This window comes from Mytilus californianus, unplaced genomic scaffold (genome assembly GCF_021869535.1).
Source record: "Mytilus californianus isolate M0D057914Y unplaced genomic scaffold, xbMytCali1.0.p SCAF_9, whole genome shotgun sequence".
NCBI classification, from domain to species: domain Eukaryota; kingdom Metazoa; phylum Mollusca; class Bivalvia; order Mytilida; family Mytilidae; genus Mytilus; species Mytilus californianus.
In genome coordinates, this window is record NW_026262745.1 from 91,864,168 (window position 1) to 91,879,724 (window position 15,557).

General features: G+C 31.0%; 2 protein-coding genes across 4 annotated transcripts in view; one reads left to right on the forward strand and one right to left on the reverse strand.

The window, feature by feature from the left end:
• LOC127716403 (uncharacterized) overlaps window positions 1-15,557 on the reverse strand; it is a 102,612-nt gene that overhangs the window by 77,150 nt on the left and 9,905 nt on the right. Inside the window, exon 1 of one of the 3 annotated variants that reach the window (XM_052222593.1) lies at window positions 1,398-1,504. The exons of 1 other annotated variant lie outside the window; for it this stretch is intronic. The gene's annotated coding sequence lies outside the window, so the exon portion shown is untranslated. Of the gene's footprint in view, window positions 1-1,377; window positions 1,505-15,557 lie in introns of those variants that run through there. One more of the 3 variants, XM_052222594.1, reaches the window with a different exon arrangement.
• On the forward strand, window positions 12,965-13,417 carry LOC127714035 (zinc finger matrin-type protein 5-like). Its single transcript, XM_052219981.1, has one exon. The coding sequence runs from the start codon at window positions 12,965-12,967 to the stop codon at window positions 13,415-13,417; it is 453 nt and encodes a 150-aa protein (XP_052075941.1).

Genomic DNA, 15,557 nt, shown 5'->3' on the forward strand with positions numbered 1-15,557 from the left:
GTATATTTTAAAATTATTATTTATACAATCTGACTAAAATACAAATCTTCTTGCTTTTATTTCTGTTATTCGCATTAAAGCCACAGTGACGCCTTCAACATGGATCAAAAAGAATCCTGCATTTTTTTAAACAAAATTCCTTAATTCAATGAGAATACATTTATAATTGCAAACATGGTAAATGGAGAAAAAATATTTATGGATCTATTGAATTCCAATCCAGCTGTAAAAATAATAATCTCCTTCACAACTTTTTAAAATAAGATTTCTATTAACACTAAGTACTTAATGAAAAATCATAATAAAAGTTAAAATTTTGTACACAGAAACAATGCATATAAAGTTTTAGACCATGCACTTACACATTGTTCCAGGTCATCATATTTTTTTTAGTTTTTTGGGTTTTGTTTAATATGCTTTTCTATTATTAAAGGGCCTCAGGGAAGATTAGTTATATATTAACTAACCATGCTTACTGTTTAACCCTAATAAAATTAAGTATTGTTGTTGTTGTTAAATGTAGGATGTATATAATATGCAAAACAAATTGAAATGTGACATTTAATTCAGTGCCTCATATAGAAAGAAATAGAAATTCTTTATTTGACCAATCATGGACCCTTGCTGGTTTTAAATTTCATACAATGATCCCAAAGATTTTTTAAATGACAATAAAATATAACAAAATAGACCAAAGCAGTCTGCACCATAAGCCACTAGTCATGCCCCAGACTAGTAAAATTTTACATGTTTGTCACTTATTTGGACTAGTAAGTATTTGCAAAAATTTGTTTAGACACATAAGAAAAATGTTGGAATATTAGTCTTCGGACTAGTTGTTGAAAAATATTTTGGTGCAGACTGCGACAATGAGTAGTCAGTGTATACACATGAGAGAGAAATGTTTATAGGGGAGACAATCAATTAATATTGTAAGGATTATTTCCCTTTGGCTTTGAACAGTATCTATTATAAACTTTCAAGAATTCAGAGCTGGAAAAAAAAAGCCCCAGCTTATTAAATGTGAGGGTAACTTCCTGGCCGTAACTTCCTCCCATGTACATGTAGCAACCACATTACAAAATATTTCTGTTTAAGAAAAAAAAACTTTAAGAAGAGATATGACACTATTTCAAAGTAAAAATCTTCTTTCTGTTTTGTTTTATTGTTTTGCCTATTCATTTTTTGGAACGTTTTTGTTTTTGCATGCAAGAGAACGTCTTTGAGTCAAAGGAATCTACCTCATTGCGACCCTAGCAATCATACCACATCTCATTATTTGTATGTTTTGCTGCTAAAGATGGACATGACTCCCCTTTTTCACAACTGATATTTCGAACATTTTACATGTTTGTCACTTAAGGAAATGTTTATTACCTTCTGAAAGACCGGCTTACCTAGCACTACACTTATAGTTTGACGGTCAAATATTGATTTTATGTAGAAACAGTAAATCTAGCAAAGTTGTTGCACAACAATTCTGAAAAAGTCTTTATGACGCTTTTTCCGGGAACCGTAATTGTTTTCGATTTTTCAAACTTATGTAAACTTCCGTCATAAACATAACATTATTTCGCACAATGCCAAGACGGCGTGACTTTTTACCCCAATATACCCCAATATACCCCAACATACCCCAATATACCCCAATATACCCCAACATACCCCAATATACCTCAAAAAGCAGTTTAAACATAATTTGATTGAATAACAATGTTACACTAGGCATTTAAATGTTATTTTAACGACATTAATACTTTATTTTATGAATATATTTAATTTTAAATCACTTTTTCCTTCGTAACTTGTTCTGTTCATGTCAGCCGCTTACGATCACAAAATGACTTTTTACCCCAATATACCCAAATATACTCGAATAAACAGTTTCAACACAGTTTCCACGATAAGGAATGATATAACAAGCAGAAATATTAAAATTGAACACAACTGTTTACATTTTTTGTGCATTTAGAGGCTTTTTAAAACACGGGTTCTTTATTCATGTATTGACGAAGGTTACACTAAAAACCCGAACGAACGAACCTAAAAATATACCGGTAAATTTTTGCAATTACTTTTATCTCCCTTAAAATTTTGAGATTGTAAATGCATTTTGTGTTTTGTTTTCTATATGATGTTTTTTTTTCTAAAATAAAACTCGAAATTTTTTCTCAAATTTGGAAATATTTTCTCAAATGTTTGTTTTCTTTGAAAATAATATATAATCCTTATATGTTAAACATTTAAAGTTTTCTGTTTATGTTTATAAAATTTTTGTATCTTTCACTCAGTTAGGACATTGGTCAGCGGAAATTCTATGTTGGTCAGGTCGGTGTGTTCACGCTTCTCGGACCAACATCTGGAATTGTTTGTCATGCCAAGAAATCCTTGCTCAAAACTCCGATGGACCTCCTACGGCATCCATTACTAGTTAAAGATTAAATAGAAAAATATAAACCTTTCAAATGTAGCGTTTATAAAATAAAAATATTTCCTGTGGAACACCCCCAACCCCCTTTTTTGCGCTCTCTATTTTCAACCCTCGAATTAAGCTTTCCAATCTAATTAATTTAAAAATTAAAACCTAGCTTTCTAACTGATCTATTCATGTACCGGACCGGCAACTCTCGTTATTTTATAAGAAAATCTACAATGCCGTTATACACATGCGTGTTGTCTGCTTGGAGTCTCCGCACAGGCACTTGACTCAGAATAAATACCGAATATGGAAAGTGGAACTACAATTCAAAACATAAAGTCCGAAGGCACATAGAAGAAAATTTATTTTTTTTTGCAAAGGATGCCGGGGTAACCCTCCATGTGTTCAAAATATACATGAAATATCATAACCCCGAGTTTTCGATCTGTTACATGCCAAGAAATCCTTGCTCAAAACTCCAGTGGTCCTCCTACGGCACCCATTTGTAGATTTGATTTTATTCAACAAAATAATGTATGTCCTGCATGTACGTATCGCTTTGAAAACGGACATATGCCTATACCAAATGGTCAATATTAATCATCCATGTAATTTGCTCTATGGTAATTTTTTAGCTTTTAAAGGTAAAAAATCCATGTCGGAGAAAGGTGGTTTTTTTTTTGTCAAAGAGATTAATGAAATTTACCGGTAAATGGAGTTACAGTGAATCCAATTCAATTTAACAATGGTGGGTTGAACCTGGTTTTATGGCAAGCCAAATCTCTCTCTTATAGGCAATGTTAGAAATACCGCTAAATTGACAATAAAATTTGTATTTATGGCGAAATAATACACTATAAAATCTTGAAATTACTGAGGCAAAGGGTTTTTTTTTTAATTGCGAACATATCAAAAGTATTATGCAGAAAAAAATCGGCACTTTACAATCTTTAATTAAGCACAAAAAAATTTATCAATAAAAAAAAAAGTGCACTCAAATATCTTGGCTGCTTTATTTATCATGATTGAAGAATGTTGAAAATCTGTAATATATCTTGATTGCTGTTTCATTGAATATCTCACATCTACTTTATTAATATTCAGAATGCTTTAAAATTGTTTTTAAAATTAGGAAAAGAAACTTGAATTGTGTCTTGTGTCTTACTAATCGTTGACTGAAGAAGAAAAAAATGAAGACACATATTTGCTAATTCAATCTTTATGTTTCTGTGCTCTATGACGGGTACGTCATAAGTAGGAGATATCGATATGGCGAGGAGTGAAATTAATCGGGTTATAAAAAATTGGTGTTTTTTTTTTCGAATGATTTTGATTTTTTTTCTAAAATAAAATTTTCTATACAAATTCGCATTTTTGCTATTACAAAGGTATATATAGCTATTCTATAAGAACTAAACAACTTGAATGATACAATTGTCCGAGGAAAATGCTTTTGATGTTCTGTTAAAAGAGGAGAAAGTTTAAGATATCCAGGGGACTCCACAAGATTTGAGAAAGAAAATCGTTTTTCCAATTTTTAATCATATAAATTTACATACTCTTAAATAACTAGTTTCTAATTGAAACAGTGTACTTGTCGGATTTCCTATCAGAGAACAGAATTAATCATCATTCTATAGAGAAACACTAAAGGAGGTTAACTTCACTATCTATTTGTATGTAAAAAATATTTGTACTTAGAAATAATTTCATTCCGATATATAAAACAGCAGAAAACCAAACGAAACAAAACTAAGTACATGGCATTGCATAGATGTATAATCTATGGTACATGATATCAGCATGTGATTTACAGCTATATTTCAATGTTTTTTAAAGAAAAAAGCAATTTATTGTAGTCTCATTATAATAGTGTTTACCTGCTACTGATGCATTATGATAATTGTTATGTTATCTGTTTTATTTGTTGCTGTTGTTATTCGTATAGTATGTTTCTTTTTGTCAGAATTGCAATATGGTATTTTATGTTCTTGCATACTATAGAGACGTTAATCAAGTGTCTTGTTTTAAATTCTGATAGGTCGAGTAATCATCAAACTTCAAAATGTTGAATTAGTTGAATTGTACTGCTAATTGTAATTTTAAACTTAGTGATGTGCAATTTGATAAGTTATTCAATAGATTACACTCGTGTCACAGGATATCGATGTATACCCTAGGTGGTCATTCAGGTTCAATAAACAATGACAGGATGTTGTTGATTAATTCATCTGTTGAAACAACAGACCAATCCGCATTATTTTCCAGGACTCACACGCAGTACTAGTTATCTCTCATACCTCAAAATACAGAACGCATCAGCTCAATCAACATTGTGAGGGTCTTGATGGGGTTTATAGAATCAATGAATAGTATATTTCAATGTGAAAATAAATTTTGAAAAAGAATTTGACTCTGTTTTCCTCTTTGTTTCTATCATTTATCATATATTTTGTTCTCCATAATCACAAAAACGCACTACCCTTAAAGTATTAATAACATGGAACAATTCAGAAACAACTCAAAAACATCGTTGTACATGTATAAATAATTCTATTTTATTCAAAACACTGTTCTCATAACATTATAGTCATAAGCAATAAGGATAATCCAATCAATTTTGTTGATTGTATAATTCACGGCTGAGTAGTTGTGTAATCGTTGACACGTGCCCGCATTATTTTATGAAAATAACGAATATCTCTCTAAGAGCGCATTTCTTTCTTACACAAACGATACAAACGGTTCAGCGAGCACACGTTTAGATCATTTGTTTCTAACATACGTTTGCAAAGTTTGCATAAACTTTGACAAACTATACACTCGCTGCAAATGCGTCTATAGTTTGTCGTTCGTCGTTTGTTAGTACAAACGATGAATTTCTTTCTAACTTAAACATTTAATCAATACCTAAACATATTTTTCGCACTAAAAAAGATGTATGTTCTTGCTTGTCATAACTCAAAACAATGTCTAAAATTACTAAAATTTAGGTATTACCATCCTTTCTTTCATTTCTGTTATCTTCAATAAAAAGGCTTATCATCACTATCTTCATACATTTATATATCTGATGAAGATGAAGAACTGCCAAAAAAATTAAATATGCATAGAGGAGCGATGTCCTCTGTGTCTATAACATCTTATACGGAGGCTATTTTCCCCGCGTAATAAGTTCAAATACCAACAACATGTGCATGCGTTTTCACAGTTCAAACAGGGTCAGTAACCACTGATTAAACGATGCATTTGTTTCTACTTTTGTAACGTTTAACAAACTATAACAAACGGCACACAACGTTTACCAAACTTTGGTTAGAAAGAAATGCACACTAAGTTCGTTTTTAAAATCTAAAAAATTACCTCAGGGACTCGGTTTGCAGATTAAAATTTTGTTAATTTTTGTTTTTTAAATCTTTTTTTCGTATTTCCTGTCTATTTGAATTACATTACTCACGTTTTTAACGTTGGCATCAATATTTCTTTGTTTTCTAGCAATGTGCAGTTTACTATCCATATCCGTATACTGAAAAATCCTGGGAATTTGTAAGATCTTTCTCTTATATATTCGAACAATTGTCAACACATTATTTGTGACTTTTTGTCCTGTTACTTTTTGTCCTATCAAATTTGTGACTTTATGTCCTGTGACTTTCTGTCCGTTTACCAATGAGCATATGTCATTTTTGATGGAAACATATTGGCTATCAAAATAATTGTGTTTTTACTAAGTATTAAATCAATTTAAAAATACTGCTTGTCCACTAAATACTGTAGCCCATATTAAGGAGTATTCTATGAAATTTAAAAAATACTATTGCTTATCTGGTATTAAGCAGTATTCTTGTCTGTTTAGAGTAGGAATAATGTCCCCTGCTGAAGAATATGAATGACAAGTCTTGCAAAGGAATAAGATATAAAGCACATAGAAAACCTGATTCTTCCAGTCTGTCTTAAACAATTCACAAACGTTTTCTTGCACTAAATACTAATATAAAGGAGCATGTTTCAGCCGAACTATGTATTTTTCGGTTCCATGTTATACAATTATAGCCTTTGTATGAGGTCGATACAATGATATATTGACCTAAAAAAAGTATATGGACTGAGGACGATATACTTCTTTGGGTCGATGTCTCCTCTATTGACCTCATGCATAGGCTATAATTGTTATATTATTAATTTACTACCATATTTGTATCAAAATCGTCAGTGCAAGTATATTCTCTTTTTTCGATCATTTAGTTGTGTTTTAGGCAAACGTACGACCTTCAATATGGAAAAATATGGAAACCGTACAGTTGGTTATAAAAGGGCCCGCCTCGACATGAAAAATATGAAACAATTCCCTGAGAAAAGTAACGGCCTAATTTATAACAAAGCATTTACAAAAAAAAAATATCAGACTTGAAGTAACAACAACCACTGAAGTACATGCTCCTGACTTTGAATAGACACACAAAGAAGGTGGCGATGTGTATGTCCTTTTTTGGTCATAAACCTCTTCACTCCTATCTTTTTTATGCATTCTTTGGCTTTCAAATATTTTGCTTTGAGCGTTCCTGGAGAAAATTGCTGCACGGGATTTTTTTATCTTCATAGATGCATACGAAACTTCAATGAATTATTGAATTTATCAAAATAACGACTATAACTTATAAAAATTTATCGGATAAAACTACCATTTATTAATATGAGACAAAATATATCATATTGGAGTCAAATTTCTCCTATGGGTTCATAAAGGACAAAAATATCCTCAGTAACGGAACAAAAATACACCCATGGTAAAAAAAAATCAGACATTTTTTAATAATCCTAGAGGGTTAACAAAGTTATCATGAACACGATGAAAAGTTAATCCGAGAAAGTGTTAAATGTTTATTTTAAATAAATTAAAGAATTATTATGATAATACCACAAATTTAACTATTTAATCAGAAAATCAATAATTGTAAAATAACTTAAAACCCGTAAACACAATTTCAAGTAAAAAAAAATCATATATAAAAACTTTCTAAAACGGAATACTTGATATATTTGCCTGATCCTTTACTTTATTTACAAAATGCCTTCAAATACATCTGATGTTTATTTTTTTATTTTATATGCCTTAAAATGTATTAACCTAGTTTAAATGAAAATAAAGATCAGAGAATTAAAATATTGTTGAAGAGAAAATACATATCCGTGTTAAATTCGCCTCAGTTTGTTAATTCAAGTTTGATATCCAACTTCTTAATCCGCAATCTACATTTACCCGACAACCTTGTATATTGTATATTCTTGATGGAATACCCTCATGTTCATGTGACCATCAGGTACTGAGACAAATATGTTATGGTATAAACTCTGTCAAAAACCAAAATGATTGAATATATCTAATTTATTAATTAATTCATGCAGTAAAACAAATCTTGAATGAGTGAAATTATGAAATAATTATTTTTTAAGCTTTTATCTTTATTGCGTTTAGCCTATATGTGAAAAAAAAACGGGAAACGGACTTGTGATAGACAAATAGACAACTAAAAAAACATATTTATTGTTATTTTCTTTAGTTAAGAAATGTAGAAAATACCCGATTTAGATAACCTCATTACACATAATCTGTGTTGAAAAGCGTTGAATGCATGGGAGTTTGTATTTTTTCTCCTATATCTGTCTGTCTTAAACAATTCACAAACGTTTTCTTGCACTAAATACTAATATAAAGGAGCATGTTTCAGTCGAACTATGTATTTTTTCGGTTCCATTCTATCTACATAGGCAAAGTAGTCTTGATGTTTTACCAAATGATACGAAAATTTTAACATTTGTAATAATTATTACTCCATAAATCAATTTCTGAAATGACATTTCGTTCATAATATGCATGAAATGTTTGCCACTGGACGTTAAGCAATCAACAATCAATCAATCAAATTTTGCACTAAAATATGAATTCAACAATTTAAAACACAATCGTATCCATCACTTGGTGCATGTCTGTTGTCTGTTAAACAGTTAACTTTCTGAATTCGTTTTTGTGCAGAAATAAATTCCTTAGAATAGTTTAAGTATGTAAATATATTCAAAGGGTATCTTGTGGTCTTGCGGTAGTTGACATTATCAAATGTTGGATCCATTATTTGCTGTTCGTCGTCTGTTTATATTTTAACCCCCACTTACATTTTTCTTTACTTAAATAAACACTAAACAATTTCCGATGTTTTATCATTTATTAAACAAACTTTATTTGTATGTGTTTCTACTGAGATTTAAAAAAAAAAAATGCGAATCACGATTGTTGTGTTTTCGCGTCTATATTATGTTATACAATTATATCCTTTGTATGAGGTCGATACAATGATATATTGACCTAAAAAAGTATATGGACTGAGGACGATATACTTCTTTGGGTCGATGTCTCCTCTATTGACCTCATGCATAGGCTATAATTGTTATATTATTAATTTACTACCATATTTGTATCAAAATCGTCAGTGCAAGTATATTCTCTTTTTTCGATCATTTAGTTGTGTTTTAGGCAACCGTACGACCTTCAATATGGAAAAATATGGAAACCGTAAAGTTGGTTATAAAAGGGCCCGCCTCGACATGACAAATATGAAACAATTCCTTGAGAAAAGTAACGGCCTAATTTATAACAAAGCATTTACAAAAAAAAATTATCAGACTTGAAGTAACAACAACCACTGAAGTACATGCTCCTGACTTTGAACAGACACACAAAGAAGGTGGCGATGTGTATGTCCTTTTTTGGTCATAAACCTCTTCACTCCTATCTTTTTTATGCATTCTTTGGCTTTCAAATATTTTTGCCACCCACTTCCAAACCCATTGTCTCGGTAGTTCTTTATGGCTAGGGATCATAGACCCTGCCCTAATGAATAGCTATTGGATAGTACTACAACGTGAGGGTAAAGAATTTCTGGGGACAGTATTCTTAACGGCCGAAAATTTCGTCCGTAACACGGAAAAATGGTCAAAATTGATAAAATACACATTGGGGTCACCCATTTGTTAAATCAATTGCCTCGGCAGTTCTGTATGGCTAGGGATTATAGACTCTGCTACTTACCCCAGAAAATCTTTACCCTCACGTTGTAGTACTATTCAATAGCTATTCATAAGGGCAGGGTCTATAATCCCTAGCCATAAAGAACTACCGAGATAATGGGTTTGACAGTGGGTTGCCCCAATGCGTATTTGATCGAATTTGGCTTTATTTCCATGTTTCGCACGAAATTTTCGACCTTTAGGAATGCTTACCCTAGAAATTCTTTGCCGTCTCGTTGTAGTTCTATCCAATAGCTATTTATTAGAGCAGAGTCTATAATCCCTAGCCATACAGAACTGCCGAGACATTTCGTACAGGAACCTTTTCATTTGCTGTATTTCTAGTTTTCATATTTTAGAACACATTTTTATATAAAACTGGTCTTGTACAAAATTTTAATACAATAAAGAGAAAAATACTTTATTTGTAGGTGTTTCTACTGAGATTTTAAAAGAAAACAAAATGTGATTCACGTTTGGTGTGTTTTCGCCAGCACCTGACCGTCAAAAATGCATCCTTTTGTGCACCAACTCATTGGCGTCATTATATTTCAGAATACATATAGTATCATTGGCGCCAAAGAAAAAGTATATACGATTTAAAATAAACAGCTGCGCCATGAGCGCATGATACGCCCGTCGTCTTGTGTGTGAATTTTTATGCAATAAGCATAAATAGTTTCTGACATACGGCATGACATGCGAAAACCCCCTTTTTTTTAACAAAAAACTCATTATCTCTAAAATAAAATTTTGAATCAAAATCAAAAAGTATACAGATCTTTAGATTGATATAACTAAGAAGTGTGTAAAATTTTAAGCAATAATCATAAATCTTTTTTGAGATACGGCGCGACATGTGAAAAACCCCTCCCCCTTTTTTTTTACAAAATACTCAATAACTCAAAAATTAAATTTTGAATCATCACCAAAAAGTATACAGATCTTAAGGTTAATATAACTAAGAAGTGTGTAAAGTTTTAAGCAATAATCATAAACTGTTTTTGAGATATGGTGCGATATGTGAAAAACCCCTCCCCTTTTTTTAACAAAATACTCAATATCTCTAAAATAAAATTTTGAATCATCACCAAAAAGTATACAGATCTTAAGATTAATATAACTAAGAAGTGTGTAAAGTTTTAAGCAATAATCATAAATTGTTTTTGAGATACGGCGCGACATGTGAAAAAAAACATGCACCTGTTTTAGTTACTAAGTCCCGTAACTCAAAAAGTTTTAATCTTATTTTCACCAAAAAGTATACAGATCGTTTGACCATCATAAGAAACAACTATGTTAAGTTTCATGAAATTTGGATAAGTCATTCTCAAGTTACGGTGCGACATGTTTACGCCGGACAGACAGACGGACAGACGGACAGACAGACGGACGGACGGACAGACAGACGGACGGACGGACAGACAGACGGACGGACACCGGACATTTGTATACCATAATACGTCCCGTCAAAAATTGACGGGCGTATAAAAAAGGAAATGACTTCCCAGCTACATGCCAGGGCCTTTTATAGCTTGCTACATACGGAATGATTTTTGCTTGCTGTACGGTGACCATTATAATTGCAAACTTCTACCTGGAACTATTACACTTACATTATTGTAATAGTCCCAGCTTCTATTCTGGTGAAAAATTTCTCATTGACAATCATACCACATCTTCTTATTTGTATGTATATATTTTTCAATTTTCTGAGCCATTCAGATCTTTTCATTTTATAAAACGACAGTCTCTTTCATTAATATAATCCAATTTTGCAGAAGATCCATTGAAAATATGTGAGTTTTACAAGTTTCTATAAATCTACCTGTATATTTTTAGAAACAGTTAGGCCGTTTCCTTTTCCCAGTTTACTTCCGAGAACAGTAATAGCCTGGAATACATTACCGAAATCGACAGTGAAAGCTCCAACTATATGGAAGCTTTCAAGACTGATTACATAGATGAAGGAATGTTTTTATCCTGCTCCAACTGTACAGCATGCACCATATTTTTTTTTATCTTTGGTCTTTTATTGTAAATAGACATTACCAGCACCTACGTAACGCACAAGTATTGAGTACTCATTACTGAGTTTTTTTAACTACTATATCAAAGAAGAAGAAGAAGAGTGTTGGCTTAAAAGACTTCTTTCTTCTTCGAATAAATATTAAATATGCTATCTGCAGAATGGTAGGAACAATTCGGGAACATTCAGACTTTTTTTAGATATACCTCCTTCTATCATCTAAAAATATTTTTTTCTCGTTTTCAGTCCTAACTATAAAGGTTGGAATTAGTGATTACTTATGAAGATAAATAAATCAAAAAAAATATACAGAATTTCTTGTCTTGATGTCTTTCAATGTTAACGTTTAGGTCCAAGTTTTTTTTATTTATTACAAACATATAATTCTTTAAAACTTGGTTGATTTTAAATAAATGACTAGCCTCGACTTTAAAATAAGAAGGAAATCCAAAGAATAAATAATTCTTAAGTTTAAATGAATCCAACCGTAAGATAGATGTCCATTTAAGTCTTTAAATCTCCCCATTCAGTCCTGAGTTGTGGCATCAGAAAAATTATTTTCCCGTCTAGATGAATGGAATTTGTTAATTTGAAGTTTATCTATTGAAAAGTGAAAAATATAAATAAAACTACCATCTTTGTAGTTTCTGGTCCGTCCAAGTTTACGTAAATTTTAAGCATGTGATGATTAAACATAATTTGTTCAATGAAAATTCGAAAATCTTATTTCATGTAGGAGAAAATTTTTCAAATTTTATTTGAGACAATTATTTTAAAAATATGAGAAAAAAAATCAAAATTGAAAAAAAATATTTCAAAACATGAGTAAAATATTTCTAATTTTATCTACATGTATGAAAAAACATTTCAAATTTAATTCAGAAAACACAAATGTTATTGAATAAAACTTAAATTTGAAGGAGTGAAAAAGAAATTGCAATTTAAAAATTGCCCTGTATATTTTCAGGTCCATTCTGGTCTTTAGTGCTACCATTATCAGTATTCGATTTAACTATAGTTTAAAAAGCTTCTAAATGCACACAAACGTGCATAGGATTTTTTTTTAAAATAAATATGGTTAAAATATCATTCCAGAACATGAATGTTGCACTGAAACGTTTTATTGGAGTATATTTGGGTATATTGGGGTAAAAAGTCATTTTGTGATCGTAAGCGGCTGACAAGAAAGGAACAAGTTTCAATGAAAAAAGTGATTTAAAATTAAATATATTTATAAAATAAAGTATTGTTGGTGTTAAAATAACATGGAAATGCCTAAAATGCTATTATTATTCAATAATATTTTGTTGAAACTGTTTTTTGATGTATATTGGGGTATATTGGGGTATGTTGGGGTATATTGGGGTAAAAAGTCGCACCCCCTGCCAAGACGTTATTACTGCGATTTTTGCGATAAATCGTTTGCTGATAACCCGGTAGCAAGGAAAAATCACATGAATGGAACCACCCATCAAAGAAACAGAAAGCAGCATTACGATTCATTCCGGGATCCCGAAATACTCTTGTTTGAAGAAATCAACAAGAAGCCATGTAAACATTTCTTGCAAAGTGGGACATGCACTTTCTTTGATAGTTGTAGATTTTCTCATCTACGTGAAGATGAAAAGGAACAACTGAGAACTCAAGCAACAGAAATGAAAACAAAAAAATACAAGAGACAAGACATAAAGAAGGATGAAAATGATGAGGATCTCAAAACTTTTTTACAGAAGATTGAGAGTGGTCAAAAGTTTGATCAGAAAGAAGGAAAAAATATACATTCAGGAGTAGTGATTCCAAAATATAGCATTCCAACATTTTTACAAACTGTTGCAAACTTGCCACCATCGCTTGTACCGCCTCCACCAGATAGTTTCTTAGACCTTGAGCTCAAAGAATGGGGATAATCATGTACACTATACATGTATAATATGTTTTTTTTTTATTACAATAAAATTGAGAATAATCCTTTTTTATGTATCGCTTATGAGCATTCTGATATTTAATTTTTCCTAGGTGATGCAACAATACATGTACATGATTTAATATAATCATTAGAAGTTAGAACCATACATTGTACATTTAGTATTTGGTGTACATGTACAGGATTGTAATGCCACAGTACCCAAATTGCACCAAGCACCCAATGTGTACCCATCATGTATACATTAATTGGCTTAAAGAGTGACGGATCTAGATCTCTTTCTAAGAGAGTCAGACTGAATAATTCGTAACTTTTATCATTAAGTAAATTGATTTAAGTCTTTCAAAATAGCTAAATATTCTTAAAGATACACAAAACGGCCACATTACATATCAACAGATGAAATTTCCAATAAAAAAATGTTATTTAGGGAAACAGTGCATGAGACCTTCCACATCCAAAAAAGGAGAAATTAAAATATGTTGCAGACTTCCATTTTATACAAAATCATAAAAAGCATAGACTATTTTTTTTAGATTGTAATAAAATGCTCCGCTGGGCGCAGCTTGATACGACCGCAGAGGTCAAACCCTGAACAGTTGGGGCAAGTATGGACACAACTTTCAAGCTTGCTACAGCTCTGAATTTGGATTGTGATTAAATATTTGACACAGCATAGGTTTCTGACACAGAATGAATGTGGTCTAAGAACTTAAATTTTTTTAATTTACCTATTATGGTCCAATATCCAAAATCTAAATACATGGTTACATTCAGCATATCAAAGAATCCAAAGAATTCACAATTTTTGATGAAATCAAACAAAGTTTAATTTTGGACCCTTTTGACCTCAATGTGGACCAATTTGATAACGGGGCCCAAAAATCAAAATACATGGTTAGATTCAGCATATCAAAGAACCCCATATATTCAATTTTTGTTGAAATCAAACAAAGGTTAATTTTGGACATCAACTTGGACCAACTTGAAAACTGGGCCCATAATAAAAAATCTAAACACATGTTTAGATTCAGCATATCAAAGAACCCCAAGAATTCAATTTTTGTTAAAATCAAACTAAGTTTAATTTTGGACCCTTTGGACCTTAATGTAGACCAATTAAAAAACGGGACCCAAATTTAAAAATCTAAATACACGGTTAGATTTGGCATATCAAAGAACCCCAATAATTCAATTTTTGATGAAATAAAACAAAGTTTAATTTTGGACCCTTTTGACCTCAATATGAACCAATTTGATAGCGGGGCCCAAAAATCAAAAATCTAAATACATGGTTAGATTCAGCATATCAAAGAACCCCATATATTCAATTTTTGTTGAAATCATACAAAGTTTAATTTTGGACCAACTTGAAAACTGGGCCAAAAATCAAAAATCTAAATACATGTTTAGATTCAGCATATCAAAGAACCCCATATATTCAATTTTTGTTAAAATCAAACTAAGTTTAATTTTGGACCCTTTGGACCTTAATGTAGACCAATTTGAAAACTGGACCCAAAATTAAAAATCTAAATACACGGTCAGATTTGGCATAACAAATAAATAAATGTGGTCAAAGATTTTACAAATCTAATGTGCCATACTGTGCAATTAAAGATTACGTCTTGAAATTTTTCAATATTTGAAATTTGAAAAAAAAAAAATATTGTAGGAATAATTCTTTTTAATTTCTGAAATCTGAAATGAGAAAAAATTGACCCCCCACAATTTCTTTTTACCCTCCATAAAAAAGATTTTTTAAAATAATTACCCATAGTGCTAACTTAATCTATTTTATAATAGAATTTAAAATATGGTGTCAAATCTTTCATATGGATTTTTTTGTAAAAAAAAAAAGATGCAACATTTGCAGATATTTTTACTGGTCTTCCTTTATAAATATGCATTTCTTTAAACATAATTTAAAAGCAGTGTAAGGGAAGTAATCAAAACGTTGTATGTGGATTACCTCCCTTACACTGTTTTAAATTGTCTTAATTGTTCATTAACCATTACTTTATACATAATTTAAAAGCAGTGTAAGGGAGGTAATTCAAATGATGTATTTGATTTATCTCCCTTAGACTGCTTTAAATTATGTTTTGTACTAAAGTATTTGT

What these genes read in the sequence shown, in the direction of transcription:
- LOC127714035 (XM_052219981.1), top strand. Translation starts at nt 12,965, where the DNA reads ATGAATGGAACCACCCATCAAAGAAACAGAAAGCAGCATTACGATTCA.